The following is a 23720-nucleotide window of genomic DNA, read 5'->3' as shown; positions in this document are numbered from 1 at the left end:
GGACAGGGGCAGGGGCTTTCAAGTCCTCGGCTAATGTTGCATCCCGAGGTCGTGGCAACAACAACTCCAGCCGCTACCGCAACTCCAACAGGAGTGGTGGTGGTGGATCTCGTGGTGGCGGCGGCTGCCCCTACCAGAACGGCGGCAACGGCGGCGGCGGTCACTACACAACAACTCCAACGCCGGTGGCGGCGGTGGCGGCGGTGGCGGCTACAACAACTACAACAGCGGCGGCGGCGGTGGCGGCGGCCACTACCAGAACGCCGGCGGCGGTGGTGGCGGTGGTCACTACCAGAAAGGCGGCGGCAACAACAGACGCCCCTACTACAACAACAACAGGGGGCATCCCTTCCAAGGGTATGAGGAATATGAAAATAAGTGTCAGATTTGCAAGAAAAATAACCACATCGCCAAGGATTGTGATTGGCGATATGCCGAGAGAAACTCCAAAAAGAAAGTTGCAGCAGCAGCGGACACGTCATACGGAGTTGACACAAACTGGTATGTCGACTCTGGGGCTACCAACCACATCTCCAACGAGCTCGAGAAGGTGACGATGAGCGAGAAGTACCATGGCCAAGATCAAGTTCACAATGCAAATGGTGAAGGTATGGAGATTAATCATATTGGTCATGCAATTGTCAAAACCCCTAGTCGCAATATCCATCTTAGAAATATCTTGCATGTTCCCAAAACAGAAAAAAAACCTTCTTTATGTTCATCGTATTGCTCTTGACAACAAAGTGTTTCTAGAATTTCACCCATATTTCTTTTTGATTCGAGATCAGGTCACGAGGAACATTCTCTACAGAGGTAGATGCGTGCATGGACTCTATCCATTGATCCCCAAATTTACAAGCTTCAATAAACAAGTTTTTTGGTGTCATCAAACTCTCTCCGGAGCGGTGGCATGCAAGATTAGGACATCCATCTTTTGTTATTGTTCAGCAAGTGCTTAGAAATAATCAGCTCCCATGTGTTGGTGAGCGTAGTCTTGAAACTATATGTGATTCTTGTCAGAAAGCAAAATCTCATCAGCTACCATATCCAATTTCTACTAGTGTTTCTACTAGACCATTACAACTTGTCTTTTCTGATGTTTGGGGTCCTGCCCCTATGTCAGTTGGACGTCATACTTACTATGTTAGTTTCATAGATGATTTTAGTAAGTATACTTGGATTTATCTTCTCAAAAAACGTTCTGACGTTTTCAAAGTTTTTCAAAATTTTCAAGCACTTGTTGAACGTCAATTCGATACAAAAATTCTCGCCGTCCAATCTGATTCGGGCGGTGAGTATGAGAAACTTGATTCATTTTTCAAACCTTGGGCATTTCTCATCATGTATCATGTCCCCATGCACATCAACAGAATGGCTCGGCCGAGCGCAAACATCGCCATATTGTTGAAGTAGGTCTAGCCCTACTTGCTGGCGCTTCCATGCCTCTCAAGTTTTGGGATGAGGCGTTCCTTACGGCAGTCCACCTCATTAACATACTTCCAAGTCGTGTCATCAACAATGATACACCCATCCATAGGCTCCTTAATACTCGACCAGATTATCACTCTCTTCGTGTGTTCGGTTGTGCCTGTTGGCCTAACCTACATCCCTACAACAACCACAAACTTATGTTCCGCTCCAAACAATGTGTTTTTCTCGGCTATAGTGCGAAGCATAAGGGCGTTAAATGCTTAGATATTCCCACTGGTCGGGTATACATCTCACGCGATGTGGTCTTTGATGAAACGGTCTTCCCTTTTGCTCATTTACACCCTAATGCTGGTGCCTTGCTCCGGAAAGAGATCCTTCTCTTACCCTCTCTTGACCGGTTTTCAGCATGGGGATGACAATTGTACTGATCGTATGACTAATGCTTCTAACCATGAAAATGAGGATTGTGATGATGCAGGGTTGACTCAGGATGCAGCAGAAAAACATTTGAGGAAAAACGGTGAAGAAAATAGTCCAAACAGCCTCAATTTCATGTGGCCACCACATGCCAATTCTGCACCCGGATCCTCCTCGGGATCTGAAGTTGCAGACCCGACAGCATCTGCTCGGGGATCGATGCCGCGACAGCAGGCTCGCACGGATGGCGGCGACCCATCTGCGTCCGACACGCGTCAGGGCGGGGACCCGCCTGTCCCCGACTGGTTCGGTGCGACCCTGCGTGTCTACGCCAGGCGCGCCAGCCACCCATCCCGCGTGGGCACGGAGGCGCACGGGTCGGGCCCAGCAACCGGACTGCCCGGATCTTCTGCGCCGCGCACCTCCACATCATGTCCTGGCTCAGCCACAGAAGATCCCGCAGCTGCCACCACCAGCGAATCTGCTCCGGGATCGCCAGGAACTCCTGTAGCGAACCAGTCTTCAGGATCTTCTGCGCCAATTTCTGATGCAGTGGTGCAGCAAGTTATAACTCCGCCACGTACAAGGTTAAAAGCTAGTGTAATCCAACCTGTCAATTATAAAGTAAAGTTTGGCTTAACCTGTTCCATAGGAGAACCTAGTTCGTCCCAGGAAGCATGCAAGGATGCAAGATGGAGAAAAGCTATGGAAGAAGAATTTCAAGCACTTCAGAAAAATAAAACCTGGCATCTAGTTCCTTCACAGCAAGGTAAAAATTTGATTGATTGTAAATGGGTGTTCAGAATAAAGAAAAAGTCAGATGGTACCGTAGACAGATATAAGGCCAGACTGGTTGCAAAGGGATTCAAGCAGAGGTATGGCATTGACTATGAAGATACATTCAGTCCTGTTGTTAAAGCTGCTACTATACGCCTTGTTTTGTCCATTGCGGTATCCAGAGGATGGTGCCTCAGACAGCTAGATGTGCAGAACGCGTTTCTGCATGGTGTTCTGGAAGAGGAAGTTTACATGAAGCAACCTCCTGGTTTTGAGGATAAGAACAAACCTTGTCATATATGCAGGCTGGATAAGTCTCTTTATGGGCTCAAACAGGCCCCTAGAACATGGTACTCTCGTTTGAGTTCAAAGCTACAAGCACTTGGCTTTGCTCCTTCAAGATCTGACACATCTCTGTTTATTTATAATAAGTCACATACATCTGTTTTTGTGCTTATTTATGTTGATGATATAATTGTTACAAGTTCATCAAATGAAGCAGTGACAACCTTGTTGATGGATTTGAACTCAGAGTTTGCTCTTAAGGACTTGGGAGACTTGCATTTCTTTCTTGGCATAGAAGTTCAGAGAAACAGGGAAGGTGGCCTTCATCTGTCTCAGGAAAAATATGCAATAGATCTTTTAACAAGAGCTGGCTTGCAGGGATGTAAATCATCACCTACTCCACTACCTGGCACAGAAAAATTGTCTCTTGCAGAAGGAGAACTCTTGGATCAAGAGGATGGCACCAGGTACAGAAGTTTAGTTGGTGCACTTCAGTATTTGACTTTGACTCGGCCTGATATTTGCTTTGATGTAAATAAAGTTTGTCAATTCCTTCATGCACCTACAACATCACACTGGACAGCAGCTAAGCGCATGCTGAGATATGTAAAGGGCACCTTGGGGCTTGGCTTGACTTTCAATAAATCATCATCCACATTGGTTAGTGCTTTCTCTGACTCTGATTGGGCAGGGTGTGTGGATGATAGAAGGTCTACAGGAGGGTTTGCCATATTCCTTGGACCAAATTTAATTTCATGGTGTGCAAGGAAGCAAGCTACGGTGTCCAGGTCAAGTACTGAAGCAGAGTATAAAGCATTGGCAAATGCAACGGCAGAAGTTATACGGGTTAAGTCCATGCTCAAGGAACTTGGGATATATTGTTCTCCAACTCCATGTCTTTGGTGTGACAACCTTGGTGCAACGCATCTTTTAGTTAATCCTGTTTTTCATGCACGGACTAAACACATTGAGATTGACTATCACTTTGTAAGGGAAAGAGTTGCAAGCAAGGAATTGGAGATACGGTTTGTGCATTTAAAAGATCAAGTCGTAGATGGCTTTACAAAAGCACTACCAATCAGACCATTTGAAGAATTCAAGCGTAATCTTAACTTGACCAAGTTATGATTATGGGAGGGTGTTTAAGCGTATAGGTACAGATGAGTCTGCGCTGGTTCGGTTGTAACTAGAGATAGGTTGTAATCTTTTTCTTATCTCTATCTTAAACCCCCTGTATTCTCTCATGCGGTTGATCCCAACAACCTTTCTTGTATCACAAACCACAATATCAATATATAACATGCGGGTGCCCGTGTATGGGCATTGAGACGCTTCGATACAATTTCACACTGTCGTCAGAACAATTATCGTTGGCTCTATCGAGTGTTCGCTGTATTAATATAACGGGGCGCATGCGTGTTTCGAGAGGTACCGTAGGTGTTTTGAAATGGTTTCGTAATTGCTTGCTTAACCGCGCAATTTCCCGCTTCGTTTTGCCGACCTACACGGCTACACCGTCTGCGTCTGGTAGTCGGAAGCCCCGGTTCTACTCGGACCGAACCGACTGTAGCACTCACGAAACTTCCTAAATAAAAGCGGGCCCCTTCTCCCTCTGCCCGGCCAACAAATCCACGGCTCGACTCGGCGGATTGAGCGATCGATCGAGTTCGTTCTAAAGTTCAGATCGATCTTTAGATCTTTTCTCATGGAGGCAGCGATGGCTGGATCATCGTCGATGCACTGGCAGGCGGAGGAGGCGTGGCAGGCGTACCTGCGGCAGCAGCGGTCGCGGATCGGGTGGGCACAGTACCTCCGGTGCCGCCCCATGGCCCTCCTCGGCAAGGCTGGCGCGGACGACGGCAACCGGGTCGTGATGCCGGCGTCGGCGCTGGACCGGATCAACTCGGTGCTGGTGGAGTACCCGCTCATGTTCCGGGTCCAGAACGCCGCCACCCTCGAGGCCACCAACTGCGGCATGCTCGAGTTCGGCGCCGAGGAGGGGTTCGTGTACGTGCCCGCCCTCACCATGGCGCGGCTCGGGCTGGAGGAGGACGACCTGGTGCTCATGACCAGCACGTCGCTCCCAAAGGCCACCTCCGTCAAGCTGCGGCCGCACACCATGGATTTTCTGGGAGCCAAGGACCTCAAGCAGCTGCTCGAGTTCAACGTCAGACTGAACACGCCGTGCGTGACGGTCGGCGACACGATCGCCGTCGCCGAGGGGGGCAGGCGGTACCTCCTCGACGTCGTCGAGGCCAAGCCCGCCGACGCCGTGTCCACCCTCGAGACCGACTGCGAGGTCGACTTCGCGACGCCGCTCGACTACGTGCAGCCTCCTGCTCCGGTGCCAGCGAAAGTCGCCGCCGCCCCATGCCAAGACTGCGCCCACGGCGGCGAGCGGCGGTTCGTCGGCGTCGGCATGAGGATGGACGGCAAGCCCGTGGAGCAGACGCCGGCGCCTGCGGCGGGTTCTTCGGGCAAGGGGAAGAGTTCTAGTGAGCATGTGCTTCGGTTCTTCGGCGGCCGCGGCTCGGTGGCGGTGCCACCTCCCGGCCCCAAGATGGCGAAGAAGAAAGTGGACGGCAAGGAGGACAAGGAGGCCAAATGGTTCACCGGCCAGAAGTATACTCTCTAGAAGACCCAAGGAACGACTGAAACAATGTCTGCAGTTGATGTTTTGTTGTTAGTGACACACAAGTTTAAGTTCGCCATGGAAAATATGTGGCTTTTCTTATTTTTGACACAATGTTTTTGGTTTTCTACCTGTAATATGTTGGTGAAATTTTGGCGAAATTTTCAGTGTGGCCTGATTAAGGGATCTATGTAGTGTCATTGTCGATGTATTGTTTCACGCATATAAATATGAGTCAAAATTTCTACTGTATATTTCAGCAAATTTACCGTGAGAATTATCAACATCCGAAATTGGGGTCTGGCTAGGACTCGATCATGATTAAGTCTTGGTCGACTGACGCCATCCCTATGTGCTCTAGCCTATTTTTCTCCTTCTTCGATGATCTTGACATGTTGTCTTTGCCTTGGCTCCCGGTCTGAGTTATGTTGTGTGTGCTCGTCGGTTGTAGTTCAACGGGATTTGGGTTGAACTTTGTGCTTCCAATTCCTTGCTCGTGAGCTAGTACATGAACTTGCTTCCCTATATATATTGGAGTGTACACCATTTTTATTAACACACACACATAGAGGTATATAATGTGTACACCATTTTTGTAAAGAAGTCTGTAATTTTTTTAATAAAACTACATGAATATTTTTAGGAATGTGTGAATATTTATAAATTACATGAACACTTTTTAAAAATATATGAATATATTTTAAATACATAATCACTTTCTAAAATGTGTGATATTTATTAGAAATGGCATGAACACTTCTAAAAGTTGTTCATCGTGTATTGAAAAAATGTTCACCACATATTGGAAAAATGTTCACTATGTATTTTTGAAAAAAACTTAAACATTTTTTTAATATTTATATACACACAACAAAATATATTTCGACTAACTAAAGAGGAAAAACATGATTATAAAGGGAAAAGGAAGAAATTCGATAAACGAGATAAGAAATAAAAAAGATAAAATAGGAAAATAAAAATAAAAATGGGAAATAATGGATAAAAGAAAAAGGAAAAAAGAAAACTGAAGCTAAAAAATAAGGGTGCTTCTACGCATCGGCTGGTGGATCTTTTTAAAAGATCTGTTGCCTCACAAGCCGCCCGATCTAGCAGATTAAGCGGCCGAGCGCCAGCCTCTACAAGTGCAACACATGTCGTGTTGCGGAAATTTTCTGCAACACGTCCCATTTTGCAGAAATTTTTGCAACGTAGGTCAAGTTGCAAATTATTCTTTGCAACAGTGGTTTTGTTGCAGTGTCTTTGCAACAAAGGTCCTGTCGCAGAATTTTTTCATGACAAAGGTCCTTTCGCCAAAATTTTATGGAACTCAGAAATATTTTGGAAATTTTCATAACAAAGGTCATGTTGCAAAATTATTCTGCAAATAGAGGTCTTGTTACAGAAATTTTTCATAGATCTTTTCACAACAGAAGGTTGAGAGAACGAGGGTGAAACGCGAGAGGAAGGGGGACGAGTCGTCCGAGATATTTCTAAAACGGTGGGGTGCGCTGTATGTGGGGTACACATGGACGTGTGTTAATCAATGGAGGCGGTCGACGCGAGCGATGAAAATCCGCTGGGTGATTTGGAACGTTTCCCAAAAAAGAACTAGAAAACAAAAAACATAGGAAACAAATTCACAGTTGCAGTCGCGTTGTACCCCTTATAGATGCACACTGATTGTGACACATGCAGTTGAACGTTTCCCAAGTTGCAGTCGCTCTGCCCCCTTGCAGGTGTGGGGGTTGTGGCATGCGCAATTGCATGTCTAGTGTGTGCATGCATGCGACTGACTGGCATCTCTTAGTTACAGTCGCATTGTACTGGCACCTTGTAGTTGCTGGTTGGTTGTACCCCCCTCCTCCGATAAAACACCACAAAAGTTGTAGTCACGTTGTAACCCCTTGCAGTTGCGGCGCCGTGGGGGGGGGGGGTGCGACATGTGCAATTGCATGTCTAGTGTGTGCATGCGACTGACTGACATCCCCAGATGCAGTTCGGCACCTTATAATTGTTAGCGGGTTGTACCCCATCCCCTCGACAACACACCACAAAAGTTGCAGTCACATTAAAGACATGTCGTTGTAGTTGTGTGCCTACTGACAGACATGCAACTGCCTCCTCCCTTCCCTCTCACCGACAAAACACCACTGAGTTGCAGTCACGTTGAAGACATGCATTTGTAGTCGAGGTGACACTTACAGTTGTGTGCCTAGTGACGGACATGCAACTACCTCCTTTGATAAAACACTATAGAGTTGTAGTCCCTTTGAAGACATGCAGTTGAAGACGGGATAACACTTCTAGTTGCGTGCTTAGTGCCAGACATGCAACTCCCCCCCCCCCCGACAGACGACCGCTGAGTTGTTGTCATTTTGAAGCCATGCAGTTGCAGTCGGGGCCTACATTTGCAGTTGCGTGCCTAGTGATAGGACCTTATTTTTAATGACCTCCATTCACAATTAACAACGATGGGTTGTCTCTAGCGTTGGAGTGGTATGAGTGGCGCACCATTGATGTGCGCAAGAGGATGAGGACGATCGATCGCATGAAATTCTATGCAAGATGTTTGTATTGTTGATTTGATCAATAAATCTGAGTGAATTTCTTTTCTTTTTTCAAAACTATACAAGAGGACTACATGCATACATAGAAGAAAGACATTACATAGTATGAGAGAGAACATGTTCACACAACAAAATTAAGCCACAATAAACAACCACTACAATAACGATGAATGTAGCAACTCGCTTGCCGATCAAAAGGCTACATTACATGGCGTAGGGAGGGGGGAGGGTTCCAAGCATTTAGACCCAGCCTTCAACCAACAGAAAGCCTCTTCTTTTTATTTGATCTAACAAGCGATCAACTGAACAAGAGCAAAGTTGTTGTTTGGTTCTTTTCAGATGGACAAGATGGCCAACATGACAGACAGAGTTGAGTTTTTTCTGTCACTAGTCGAGACTCCGTGCCCCCAGCCGAGTAACACCACTCCAAGAATGTTGTCAACCTGAGAAGGAGGGACCGATAGCCGAAGCGAAGACCGAGTGGCCGATGTTGGAAATCAAGCAACCGACTAATGGATGGTTGGCCTCTTCGGGGGAGGCGTTGCAAAGGTGTAGAGTTCTTTGTGAGAGAGGTTGTGCCTGGCAAGGCGATCAGGTCGTCCAAATCCTCTTCAAATGCAGCTGAAGCAAAAAACATGCAACAAAAGGGGTGCGCAAGACTTCCAGATGGCCATGCCCGAGTTGAGTAAAGGCCGGCCCTCGAAAAAGCCCTTGTATGCCGACTTGGAGGAGAAGCGACCAGGGGGAGTCCAAGTCCAACTGTCATCAATCATCATGGTCTTAGATAGCCCACTAGGCGGAGATGGTGGGGGCGGCCGCGATGGATGGCGTGACAAGGTGTGCTGCTCCCTCTCCAGGAACCCACGCGAGCGTGCGCGGGAGGACGACTACGAGCGTACCTTTGAGCGTTCAGGTAGGGCGTCGTCACTACGTGGAGCCGTTGCTGGTGCAGCTAGCTACCGCCCCTGCATGCGCTTCGCTTGGTGTTAGTGCAGGGCGTTGGTGGCAGCAGAGGGCGCAACCTAGAGCGGTAGTCCTCGCCACGGTCTGCTCGTCACCGCTCTTGTGGTAACCTCACCCCGACATCCTCCCCTACCTCGGTGCTCGCCGTCACCACATTGAGCGGCCCCCTCTCTCGCCCCCCTAATCTAATATAGGGTTAGGGTTTAGAGGTGGCAGTCTCGTGGGAGGAACACCGGTAAACAGAGGATGGGAGCACAAGAAGAAATAGAGAAGGACTTGACCCAACCCAACTAAACCGTGTGTTTGGCTTTGCTGAGGCGGGCCCAAAAGTCATGAACAGGCCTGGGTTTACCGCGAGAGCTATGACTCGCATTAAGCGAGATGGCTTCAGCTCTCGCTCAAGGATTTTTTCCGTTTCCTCTAGCAATTGGGCTGGCCCACTTAATAAAAGAAAAGTTAGAGGAAAAAGCGAGCGAAACTAGGGTTCGAACCCGGGCCTCCTGGATAAGAGCTGGCGATGCTAGCCACCGCCACTACGTCTGGTTCGTCATGAACTGCAAGGCGTGACCTCGTTTAAGGTAAACGAGCTGATTTTCTACACCGTTTTCTGTTTTATTCAGTTTTTTCTGTTTTTTTTCTTTTTTTCTTTTCTTTTATTTCTTTTCCTTTTTCTTCTCCGAATTTTTTTCTTTTTCATTCTTTGCATTTATTTCTTTGGTTTTTATTTTTCATTTCTTCTCTCTTTGGTTATTTTGTTATCTTTTTTTTGTTTTGCCTTCTATGTTTCTTATTGGTTTTCATTCTACATTTTCTATATACGTCAACAACATTTTTCTAATACACGTTTAACAATTTTTTTCCACTACCAATTAACATTTTTAATATATGATCAACATTGTTTCTATAAATATTTTTTAACATTTATAAATAATTGATTAACCTTTTTGCCTATACAAGATTTTTTTAATACATGGTCAACATTTCTTTCTATACATTTTTATAAAATGCTTGATTAACAGTTTTCAAATAAAAAGATTAGCATTTTTTAAATACATGGTCAACATTTTTTCTATACGTTTTTAAAAATGCTTGATTAACAATTTTCAAATAAGTAGATTAACATTTTTAATACATGGTCCACATTATTTCTGTATATATTTAACATTTTCTAAAAGCTTGATTAACATTATTCAAACAATTATTAAACATGTTTTCAAATGCTTGATTAACATTTTTATATACATGCTCAATTTTTTAATGCATGGTCAACATTTTTTCTTTATACATTTTCACATTTCCCAAATACTTGTTTAATATTTTTCGAATACTGGTTCATTATTTTTCTCAAGTTCTTGATTAACATTATGATAAAAAAATCATCATTTTTACTACATGATAGAAATTTTTCTATACACGTTCAAAATTTTCCGAATGCTTGATTGACAGTTTTCAAATACTTGTTCAACGCTTTTCGAAAACTTGTTCAATATTTTCCGAATACTTGATTAACATCTTTTCAAATACTTGTTAATATTTTCCAAATACTTGTTCAACATTTTCTGAATGCTTGATTTAAAATTTTCATATACTTGTGTAACATTTTTCAAATGTTTTTAGAGTTTTTTTGTATTATATATATTTAGAATATTTTAAAATATAAACAAAAGTAAAAAAAATAAAGCAAAAAACGAAAACAGAAAAAAAAGAGGTTGTGGCCCCCACGCTCGTGGGCCCGCCCATCTCGCCCGCCCCCTTCGGCGAGTCAAAACCTAGACTCGCTGAAGGCGAGATATAGGGGTGCCTCGGGTATCTCTGCGTTGTCTGACCGCCACGCGGGCTGGTTTACTGACGTGAAAGTGTTTTTGAGCAGTTCCGTCATGTACTGGTAATGATCTCACCATACAATACCTACTTTAAGATTCTGTCCACGAAAAGCAATTATTTCTCCCTTTTTGCTATACAAAATGAATACTAGGTCTAATACAACTATTGGCCCACACCATTTGTGCTTACATGGCAGCATGGATGTGACGGCTCATTCTCCCTCTCTTCTCTCAAAGGCGCTTGCATCTGTCTTTTCTCTCTCCCTTGCAAACAAATTCATGGACTTCCTTTCATCTTTGCCAGTTAAAAACATCTATATCTTTTAAAACATAAGTTTGTCTTGAAATAATTTATATATTTGAACTCCTGGCACCAAGACCTTTAGAAGTAAACCAATTTTGGATATATTCCAAACACGTTTAAAATTCCAACGTTTCACATTTCATATGTGAAACAAACCTATTTCACTTGAAAAATGTGATTTTTGTGAAACAAGACTACGGAAGTGAAATATCAGCTTTGAAAGTGAAAAAAAAGAAACTAAAATGTTACCTTGTGAATCCGATTATTTGGAAATATGTAACAATTTTATTTCAAAAGAGTGAGATATGTTATTATGAAAATTTGTAACTGAAATAGATGTGATTTTTGTGAAACGAGCTGTTGGAAAGTGAAATGTAGCTTATGCATTGTGAAATAGGAACCATAGAAAGCGAAATTATAATGTATCATTGTGAAACTAATTATTGGAAAATCTGAAACAATTTATTTCACATTTTCAAATAATCAGTTTCACAATCATACATTAAAGTATCACTTTATGTGGTTATTATTTCACTGTTCAGAAATGCGTTATTGGCTCGGTTCACAAAAATCACATCTTTTTAATTGTACATTTGTGAAATGGCACATTTTTCACACTTTTGAAATACATTATTCATGTTTTCAAATAATCATTCCACAATCGTATATTACATTTTCAATTTCTGTAGTTATTATTTCACAATTCTGAAATATTGTATTCTCTTGTTTCACATTTTCAAGTGAAATATGTTAGTTCCACATATGAAATGTGAAATGTTGGAATTTAAATGTGTTTGAAATGTATCCAAGATCGGTCTAGTTTTAAAGGTCTTGGCATCAAGAGTTTAAATTTATAAATTATTTCAAATACGAACTTATGGTTTAAAAGATATGAATGTTTTTAATTTGCTAAGATGAAATAAAGTCTATGGATTTATTTGCAAGGGAGAGAGAACAGGTTGATGCATGTGCGTTTTTGTCTGACAAAAAGTAGTAATCCGGCCTGTTAGACTGACTTAAGTAGTACTCTGATGGTGGACCATCTGGGTCCGAGCGGGCTGGCTCCGGCACGGCCTCTCTGCTTCCTGGACGTTGAAGAGGAGGGGCCATTTGGACGGGGGTCGGTGACGCCAACGGCGTGCCTTCTGCAGTGCAACAGCTGGAGTTTTGCACGCATCTCGGGGCCCAAGCGGGCCTGTGAGTGCCTGGTTTGCTCCTGTTGTTACGTCCGGTCGGATACTGTTGTTGGTGGTGGAGGTCGGTCCCTCCTGCATGCCGGTGGTGTTGCCGCCACTAGTCCATGGCGGCTCTTCTTCTTCGTTTTGCAGGTCTCTATGCCATAGTGAGACAGCGTGGGTGGCTTCAAGATCGTGCTGGCGCAGGGTGGTGGCCGGTATGGTGGAGTGCTCTGGAGCGCTCGGGGTGATGGTTGGGATCGGGAGAAATCCCTGTCGGTCTGTCCGACACCGACGTGGTGGCGCCTGAGGGTGCCGCCGGGCCTTCTTGAAGGGCGTTAGGTGTTACCCTTCCTCTCTCCTCACCGCGTACCGGGGGAAACCCTTGGCAGCAGCGCTGTCATCATCGTGTCCCTTCTTTGTGGTATTGTATGGTACCGGCGCTTCGAAGTTGCGGGCTTCTTCGTTTTTGTTGATCCGTCATTGTCGACATTTGTTTTATTTTTTTTTCTTTTGGGCGTGATTGTGCCGCTGTCTGTTAAACGTATAGGTACAGGTGGGTTTGCGCTGGTTCGGTTGTAACTAGAGATAGGTTGTAATCTTTTTCTTATCTCTATCTTAAACCCCCTGTATTCTCTCATGCGGTTGATCCCAACAACCTTTCTTGTATCACAAACCACAATATCAATATATAACATGCGGGTGCCTATGTATGGGCATTGAGACGCTTCGATACAATTTCACATGGTAATCAGAGCCTCCCTCTTCCGCCACATCTAGCCTCGACTACCTTTCTTCCTCCCGCTGAAAACCCTAGCTCCTACCTTCTCCTCCACCAAACCGAACCATGTCTACCTCCAGCCAAACTCCATCCATTGCCCTTACCAACACCACATCCGAGCCCCTCACAAGAACCAACTACATCCTATGGAGACCCCAAGCTCGCTCCCAGATCATGGGTGCCGGGCTATATGGGTATACAGATCAAACCACACCCGAGCCAAACAAAACCATAGTCACCAAGACCTCAGAAGGAAAGGACCAAATCGCTCCTAACCCTAAATACAAACCATGGCTGATTCAAGATCAGCAGATCATAGCCTTCCTCCTTCGTAATCTCTCGAAGGAGGTCCTGATCAGAGTCGCCTCCCTAGAAACCTCGCATGCCATATGGTCAGCCCTAGAAAACATGTTCGCTACGCAATCCCGTTCTCGTGTGAACAACTGCCGCCACTCCCTCACCAATGCACAGAAAGGCTCCTTGAGCGCATCCGCATACTTTGGGAAGATGAGAGCACTCTCGGACGAGCTAGCTGCCGCCGGGAACCCCATAACAGAAGCAGATCTTCTTTCTCACATCATTGCAGGGCTCGACATGGACTACCAACCTCTGATCTCGGCGCTGGATGTACGCACCGCTCCCCTCTCGGTGGATGATCTCTTCGGCATGGTCTCCAACTTCGACCGGCGCGTTAAGATGTTCCACGGGACAGGGGCAGGGGCTTTCAAGTCCTCGGCTAATTTTGCATCCCGAGGTCGTGGCAACAACAACAACTCCAGCCGCTACCGCAACTCCCACAGGAGTGGTGGTGGTGGATCTCGTGGTGGCGACGGCGGCCCCTACCAGAACGGCGACAATGGCGGCAGCAGTCACTACTGTTGGGGAACGTAGTAATTTCAAAAAAATTCCTACGCACACACAGGATCATGGTGATGCATAGCAACGAGAGGGGAGAGTGTGTCCACGTACCCTCGTAGACCGAAAGCGGAAGCGTTATATCAACGAGGTTGATGTAGTCGTACGTCTTCACGATCCGACCGATCCAAGTACCGAAAGCACGGCACCTCCGAGTTCTGCACATGTTCAACTCGATGACATCCCCGCCTTCTCGATCCAGCAAGAGGGGCGAAGTAGTAGATGAGTTCCGGCAGCACGACGGCGTGGTGACCGTGTTGGTGAAGAACAATCTGCGCAAGGCTTTGCCTAAGCACTACGAAAACTATGACGGAGGATGAACTAGAGGGGACGGGGTTGCCGGCACATGGCTTGGTGTTTCTTGATCTATCTTGGGTGCTAGCCCTACCCCTCTACTTATATGTTGAGCCTTGGGGTCAAAACTTGGAGTAAAAGCCTCCACAAAGTCGGTTTCACCCGAAAGGCAAGAGTCCTTCTCGGACTCCAGGGCTAGACGCCAGGGTTCCCGGCGTCTGGACCCAGACGCCAGGGACCCTAGCGTCTGGCCCCTGGACTCTGCAAAACTTCCTTTTGCACTTTCCAAAAACCTCATGCCCTTTCCCCTTTGGCCCAGATAAAATGTTCTCGTGCCCAAACATTTCGGGAAACATCCGGAACCCCTTCCGTTGGATTCCGGAACCTTTCCGGAGATCAACACAACTATCCACATATCAATCTTTACTTCCGGACCATTCCTGAGTTCCTCGTCATATCCGTGATCTCATCCAAAACTCCGAACAACATTCGGTCACCAACATACATAACTCATAGTACTATATCGTCAATGAACGTTAAGCGTGCGGACCCTACGGGTTCGAGAACTATGTAGACATGACCGAGACACCTCTCTGGTCAATAACCAATAGCGGAACCTGGATGCTCATATTGGCTCCCACATATTCTACGAAGATCTTTATCGGTCAGACCACATAACAACATACGTTGTTCCCTTTGTCATCGGTATGTTACTTGCCCGAGATTCGATCGTCGGTATCTCAATACCTAGTTCAATCTCGTTACCGGCAAGTCTCTTTACTCGTTCCGTAATACATCATCCCGCAACTAACTCATTAGTTGCAATGCTTGCAAGGCTTAAGTGATGTGCATTACCGAGTGGGGGCCCAGAGATACCTCTCTGACAATCGGAGTGACGAATCCTAATCTCGAAATACACCAATCCAACAAGTACCTTCGGAGACACCTGTAGTGCACCTTTATAATCACCCAGTTACGTTGTGACGTTTGGTAGCACACAAAGTGTTCCTCCGGTAAACGGGAGTTGCATAATCTCATAGTCATAGGAACATGTACAAGTCATGAAGAAAGCAATAGCAACATACTAAACGATCAAATGCTAAGCTAACGGAATGATTCAAGTCAATCACATCATTCTCCCAATGATGTGATCCCGTTAATCAAATGACAACTCATGTCTATGACTAGGAAACTTAACCATCTTTGATCAACGAGCTAGTCAAGTAGAGGCATACTAGTGACACTCTGTTTGTCTATGTATTCACACATGTATTATGTTTCCGGTTAATACAATTCTAGCATGAATAATAAACATTTATCATGAAATAAGGAAATAAATAATAACTTTATTATTGCCTCTAGGGCATATTTCCTTCAGTCTCCCACTTGCACTAGAGTCAATAATCTAGTTCACATCGCCATGTGATTTAACACCAATAGTTCACATCTTTATGTGGCTATACATCGACATGTGACCAACACCCAAAGGGTTTACTAGAGTCAGCAATCTAGTTCACATCGCTATGTGATTAACACCCAAAGAGTTCTAAGGTGTGATCATGTTTTGCTTGTGAGATAATTTTAGTCAACGGGTCTGTCACATTCAGATCCGTAAGCATTTTGCAAATTTCTATGTCTACAATGCTCTGCACGGAGCTACTCTAGCCAATAGCTCCCACTTTCAATATGTATCTAGATCGAGACTTAGAGTCATCCAGATCGGTGTAAAAGCTTGCATCGACGTAACTCTTTACGACGAACCTTTTGTCACCTCCATAATCGAGAAACATATCCTTATTCCACTAAGGATAATTTTGACCGCTGTCCAGTGATCTACTCCTAGATCACTATTGTACTCCCATGCCAAACTCAGTGGTAGGGTATACAATAGATCTGGTAAACAGCATGGCATACTTTGAAGAACCTATGGCCGAGGCATAGGGAATGACTTTCATTCTCTTTCTATCTTCTGCCGTGGTCGGGCTTTGAGTCTTACTCAATTTCACATCTTGTAACACAGGCAAGAACTCTTTCTTTGACTGTTCCATTTTGAACTACTTCAAAATCTTGTCAAGGTATGTACTCATTGAAAAACTTATCAAGCGTCTTGATCTATCTCTATAGATCTTGATGCTCAATATGTAAGCAGCTTCACCGAGGTCTTTCTTTGAAAAACTCCTTTCAAACACTCCTTTATGCTTTGCAGAATAATTCTACATTATTTCCAATCAACAATATGTCATTCACATATACTTATCAGAAATGCTGTAGTGCTACCACTCACTTTCTTGTAAATACAGGCTTCACTGCAAGTCTGTATAAAACTATATCCTTTGATCAACTTATCAAAGCGTATATTCCAACTCCGAGATGCTTGCACCAGTCCATAGATGGATCGCTGGAGCTTGCATATTTTGTTAGCACCTTTAGGATTGACAAAACCTTTTGGTTGCATCATATACAACTCTTCTTTAATAAATCCATTAAGGAATGCAGTTTTGTTTATCCATTTGCCAGATTTCATAAAATGCGGCAATTGCAAACATGATTCGGACAGACTTAAGCTTAGATACGAGTGAGAAACTCTCATCGTAGTCAACACCTTGAACTTGTCGAAAACTTTTTGCGACAATTCTAGCTTTGTAGATAGTAACACTACTATCAGCGCCCGTCTTCCTCTTGAAGATCCATTTAATCTCAATGGCTTGCCGATCATTTGGGCAAGTCAACCAAAGTCCACACTTTGTTCTCATACATGGATCCCATCTCAGATTTCATGGCCTCAAGCCATTTTTCGGAATCTGGGCTCACCATCGCTTCTTCATAGTTCGTAGGTTCGTCATGTTCTAGTAACATGACCTCCAGAACAGGATTACCGTACCACTCTGGTGCGGATCTCACTCTGGTTGACCTACGAGGTTCGGTAGTAACTTGATCTGAAGTTTCATGATCATCATCATTAGCTTCCTCACTAATTGGTGTAGGAGTCACAAGAACAGATTTCTGTGATGAACTAGTTTCCAATAAGGGAGCAGGTACAGTTACCTCATCAAGTTCTACTTTCCTCCCACTCACTTCTTTCGAGAGAAGCTCCTTCTCTAGAAAGGATCCATTCTCAGCAACAAATATCTTGCCTTCGGATCTGTGATAGAAGGTGTACCCAACATTTTCTTTTGGGTATCCTATGAAGACGCACTTCTCCGATTTGGGTTTGAGCTTATCAGGTTGAAACTTTTTCACATAAGCATTGCAACCTCAAACTTTAAGAAATAACAGCTTAGGTTTCTTGCCAAACCATAGTTCATACGGTGTCGTCTCAACGGATTTAGATGGTGCCCTATTTAACGTGAATGCAGCTGTCTCTAATGCATAACCCCAGAATGATAGTGGTAAATCGGTAAGAGACATCATAGATTGCACTATATCCAATAAAGTACGGTTATGACGTTCGGACACACCATTATGCTATGGTGTTCCAGGTGGCACGAATTTGTGAAACTATTCCACATTGTTTTAATTGAAGGCCAAACTCGTAACTCAAATATTTTACCTCTGCGATCATATCGTAGAAACTTTTATTTTCTTGTTACGATGATTCTCCACTTCACTCTGAAATTCTTTGAACTTTTCAAATGTTTCAGACTTGTGTTTCATCAAGTAGATATACCCATATCTGCTCAAATCATCTGTGAAGGTCAGAAAATAACGATACTTGCCGCTCATCGAACCACATACATTAGTATGTATTATTTCTAATAAGTCAGTTGCTCGCTCCATTGTTCCGGAGAATGGAGTCTTAGTCATCTTGCCCATGAGGCATGGTTCGCAAGCATCAAGTGATTCATAATCAAGTGATTCCAAAAGTCCATCAGCATGGAGTTTCTTCATGCGCTTTACACCAATATGACCTAAACGGCAGTGCCACAAATAAGTTGCACTATCATTATTAACTTTGCATCTTTTGGCTTCAATATTATGAAAATGTGTATCACCACGATCGAGATCCAACAAACCATTTTTATTGGGTGTATGACCATAGAAGGTCTTATTCATGTAAACAGAACAATAATTATTCTCTAACTTACATGAATAACCGTATTGCAATAAACATGATCCAATCATATTCATGCTCAACGCAAACACTAAATAACATTTATTTTAGGTTCAACACTAATCCCGAGAGTATAGGGAGTGTGCGATGATGATCATATCAATCTTGGAACCACTTCCAATACACATCGTCACTTCACCCTTAAGTAGTGTCTGTTCATTCTGCAACTCCCGTTTCGAGTTACTACTCTTAGCAACTGAACCAGTATCAATTACCGAGGGGTTGCTATAAACACTAGTAAAGTACACATCAATAACATGTATATCTAATATAGCTTTGTTCACTTTGCCATCCTTCTTATCCACCAAATACTTGGGGCAGTTCCGCTTCCAGTGACCAGTCCCTTTGTAGTAGAAGCACTTAGTCTCAGGCTTAGGTCCAGACTTGGGCTTCTTCACTTGAGCAGCAACTTGCTTGCCGTTCTTCTTGAAGTTCCCCTTCTTCCCTTTGCCCTTTCTCTTGAAACTAGTGGTCTTGTCAACCATCAACACTTGATGTTTTTCTTGATTTCTACCTTCGCCGATTTTAGCATCGAAGAGCTTGGGAATTGTTTTCGTCATCCCTTGCATATTATAGTTCATCACGAAGTTCTACTAACTTGGTGATGTGACTAGAGAATTCTGTCAATCACTATTTTATCTGGAAGATTAACTCCCACTTGATTCAAGCGATTGTAGTACCCAGACAATCTGAGTTCATGCTCACTGCTTGAGCTATTCTCCTCCATCTTTTAGCTACAGAACTTGTTGGAAACTTCACATCTCTCAACTCGGGTATTTGCTTGAAATATTAACTTCAACTCCTGGAACATCTCATATGGTCCATGACGTTTCAAAAACATCTTTGAAGCCCCGATTCTAAGCCGTAAAGCATGGTTCACTAAACTATCAAGTAGTCATCATATCGAGCTTGCCAAACGTTCATAACGTTTGCATTTGCTCCTGCAATCGGTCTGTCACCTAGCGGTGCATCAAGGACATAATTCTTCTGTGCAGCAATGAGGATAATCCTCAGATCACGGATCCAATCCGCATCATTGCTACTAACATCTTTCAATTTAGTTTTCTCTAGGAACATATCAAAATAAAACAGGGGAGCTAAACGCAAGCTATTGATCTACAACATAGATATGCTAATACTACCAGGACTAAGTTCATGATAAATTAAAGTTCAATTAATCATATTACTTAAGAACTCCCACTTAGATAGACATCGCTCTAATCATCTAAGTGATCACGTGATCCAAATCAACTAAACCATAACCGATCATCACGTGAAATGGAGTAGTTTTCAATGGTGAACATCACTATGTTGATCATATCTTCTATATGATTCACGCTCGACCTTTCGGTCTCAGTGTTCCGAGGCCATATCTGCATATGCTAGGCTCGTCAAGTTTAACCTGAGTATTCCGCGTGTGCAAAACTGTCTTGCACCCGTTGTAGATGGATGTAGAGCTTATCACACCCGATCATCATGTGGTGTCTGGGCACGACGAACTTTGGCAACGGTGCATACTCAGGGAGAACACCTTTATCTTGAAATTTAGTGAGAGATCATCTTATAATGCTACCATCGAACTAAGCAAAATAAGATGTATAAAAGATAAACATCACATGCAATCATAATATGTGACATGATATGGCCATCATCATCTTGTGCCTTTGATCTCCATCTCCAAAGCATCGTCATGATCTCCATCGTCACCGGCATGACACCATGATCTCCATCATCTTGATCTATATCAATGTGTCGTCACATGGTCGTCTCGCCAACTATTGCTCTTGCAACTATTGCTATCGCATAGCGATAAAGTAAAGCAATTATTTGGTGCTTGCATCTTGTGCAATAGAGAGACAACCATAAGGCTTTCGCCAGTTGCCGATAACTTCAACAAAACATGATCATCTCATACAACAACTTCTATCTTCATCACGTCTTGACCATATCACATCACAACATTCCCTGCAAAAACAAGTTAGACGTCCTCTACTTTGTTGTTGCAAGTTTTACATGGCTGCTACGGGCTGAGCAAGAACCGTTCTTACCTACGTATCAAAACCACAACGATAGTTCATCAAGTTAGTGCTGTTTTAACCTTCTCAAGGACCGGGCGTAGCCACACTCGGTTCAACTAAAGTTGGAGAAACTGACACCCGCTAGTCACCTGTGTGCATAGCACGGCGGTAAAACCAGTCTCGCGTAAGCGTACGCGTAATGTCGGTCCAGGCCGCTTCATCCAACAATACCGCCGAACCAAAGTATGACATGCTGGTAAGCAGTATGACTTGTATCGCCCACAACTCACTTGTGTTCTACTCGTGCATATGACATATACGCATAAAACCAGGCTCGGATGCCACTGTTGGGGAACGTAGTAATTTCAAAAAATTTCCTACGCACACACAGGATCATGGTGATGCATAGCAACGAGAGGGGAGAGTGTGTCCACGTACCCTCGTAGACCGAAAGCGGAAGCGTTATATCAACGCGGTTGATGTAGTCGTACGTCTTCACGATCCGATCGATCCAAGTACGGAAAGCACGGCACCTCCGAGTTCTGCACACGTTCAGCTCGATGAGGTCCCCGCCTTCTCGATCCAGCAAGAGGGGCGAAGTAGTAGATGAGTTCCGGCAGCACGACGGCGTGGTGACGGTGTTGGTGAAGAACAATCTCCGCAGGGCTTTGCCTAAGCACTACGAAAACTATGACGGAGGATAAACTAGAGGGGACGGGGTTGCCGGCACACGGCTTGGTGTTTCTTGATCTGTCTTGGGTGCTAGCCCTACCCCTCTATTTATATGTTGAGCCTTGGGGTCGAAACTTGTAGTAAAAGCCTCCACAAAGTCGGTTTCACCCGAAAGGCAAGAGTCCTTCTCGGACACCAGGGCCAGACGCCACGGTTCCCGGCGTCTGGACCCAGACACCAGGGACCCTGGCGTCTGGCCCCTAGACTCCGCAAAACTTCCTTTTGCGCTTTCCAAAAACCTCATGGGCTTTCCCCTTTGGCCCAGATAAAGTGTTCTCGTGCCCAAACATTTCGGCAAACATCCGGAACCCCTTCCGATGGATTCCGGAACCTTTCCGGAGATCAAACACTACTATCCACATATATATCTTTACTTCCGGACTATTCCGGAGTTCCTCGTCATATCCGTGATCTCATCCAAAACTCCGAACAACATTCGGTCACCAACATACATAACTCATAGTACTATATCGTCAACGAACGTTAAGCGTGCGGACCCTACGGGTTCGAGAACTATGTAGACATGACCGAGACACCTCTCTAGTCAATAACCAATAGCGGAACCTGGATGCTCATATTGGCTCCCACATATTCTACGAAGATCTTTATCGGTCAGACCGCATAACAACATATGTTGTTCCCTTTGTCATCGGTATGTTACTTGCCCAAGATTCGATCCTCGGTATCTCAATACCTAGTTCAATCTCGTTACCGGCAGGTCTCTTTACTCGTTCCGTAATACATCATCCCACAACTAACTCATTAGTTGCAATGCTTGCAAGGCTTAAGTGATGTGCATTACCGAGTGGGCCCAGAGATACCTCTCCGACAATCGGAGTGACAAATCCTAATCTCGAAATACACCAACCCAACAAGTACCTTCGGAGACACCTGTAGAGCACCTTTATAATCACCCAGTTACGTTGTGACGTTTGGTAGCACACAAAGTGTTCCTCCGGTAAACGGGAGTTGCATAATCTCATAGTCATAGGAACATGTATAAGTCATGAAGAAAGCAATAGCAACATACTAAACGATCAAGTGCTAAGCTAACGGAATGGGTCAAGTCAATCACATCATTCTCCCAATGATGTGATCCTGTTAATCAAACGACAACTCATGTCTATGGCTAGGAAACTTAACCATCTTTGATCAACGAGCTAGTCAAGTAGAGGCATACTAGTGACACTCTGTTTGTCTATGTATTCACACATGTATTATGTTTCCGGTTAATACAATTCTAGCATGCATAATAAACATTTATCATGAAATAAGGAAATAAATAATAACTTTATTATTGCCTCTAGGGCATATTTCCTTCAACTACAACAACTCCAAGGCCGGTGGCGGCGGTGGCGGCTACAACAACTACAACAGCGGCGGCGACTACCAGAACGCCGGTGGCGGTGGTGGCGGTGGTCACTACCAGAACGGCGGCGGCAACAACAGACACCCCTACTACAACAACAACAGGGGGCGTCCCTTCCAAGGGTATGAGGAATATGAAAATAAGTGTCAGATTTGCAAGTAAAATAACCACATCGCCAAGGATTGTGATTGGCGATATGCCGAGAGCAACTCCAAAAAGAAAGTTGCAGCAGCAGCGGACACGTCATACGGAGTTGACACAAACTGGTATGTCGACTCTGGGGCTACCAACCATATCACCAACGAGCTCGAGAAGGTGACAATGAGCGAGAAGTACCATGGCCAAGATCAAGTTCACAATGCAAATGGTGAAGGTATGGAGATTAATCATATTGGTCATGCAATTGTCAAAACCCCTAGTCGCAATATCCATCTTAGAAATATCTTGCATGTTCCCAAAACAGAAAAAAAACCTTCTTTCTGTTCATCGTATTGCTCTTGACAACAAAGTGTTTCTAGAATTTCATCCATATTTCTTTTTGATTCGAGATCAGGTCACGAGGAACATTCTCTACAGAGGTAGATGCGTGCATGGGCTCTATCCATTGATCCCCAAATTTACAAGCTTCAATAAACAAGTTTTTGGTGTCATCAAACTCTCTTCGGAGCGGTGGCATGCAAGATTAGGACATCCACCTTTTGTTATCGTTCAGCAAGTGCTTAGAAATAATCAGATCCCATGTGTTGGTGAGCGTAGTCTTGAAACTATATGTGATTCTTGTCAGAAAGCAAAATCTCATCAGCTACCATATCCAATTTCTACTAGTGTTTCTACTAGACCATTACAACTTGTCTTTTCTGATGTTTGGGGTCCTGCCCCTATGTCTGTTGGACGTCATACTTACTATGTTAGTTTCATAGATGATTTTAGTAAGTATACTTGGATTTATCTTCTCAAAAAACGTTCTGACGTTTTCCAAGTTTTTCAAAATTTTCAAGCACTTGTTGAACGTCAATTCGATACAAAAATTCTCGCCGTCCAATCTGATTCGGGCGGTGAGTATGAGAAACTTGATTCATTTTTCAAACCTTGGGCATTTCTCATCATGTATCATGTCCCCATGCAC

The 23720-nt window shown here is 44.2% G+C and overlaps 1 protein-coding gene across 1 annotated transcript; it reads left to right on the top strand.

Moving 5' to 3' along the window:
• Positions 1-4546: 4546 nt before the first annotated feature.
• Positions 4547-5730, top strand: LOC123073913 (ubiquitin recognition factor in ER-associated degradation protein 1). The gene has a single exon (XM_044496908.1). It carries the CDS (start codon positions 4616-4618, stop codon positions 5543-5545), a length of 930 nt encoding a protein of 309 aa, XP_044352843.1. The 5' UTR covers positions 4547-4615; the 3' UTR covers positions 5546-5730.
• The last annotated feature ends 17990 nt before the right edge of the window (positions 5731-23720 follow it).

Source organism: Triticum aestivum, chromosome 3D (assembly GCF_018294505.1).
Source record: "Triticum aestivum cultivar Chinese Spring chromosome 3D, IWGSC CS RefSeq v2.1, whole genome shotgun sequence".
NCBI lineage: Eukaryota > Viridiplantae > Streptophyta > Magnoliopsida > Poales > Poaceae > Triticum > Triticum aestivum.
This window is presented reverse-complemented; position numbering and strand designations above follow the sequence as displayed.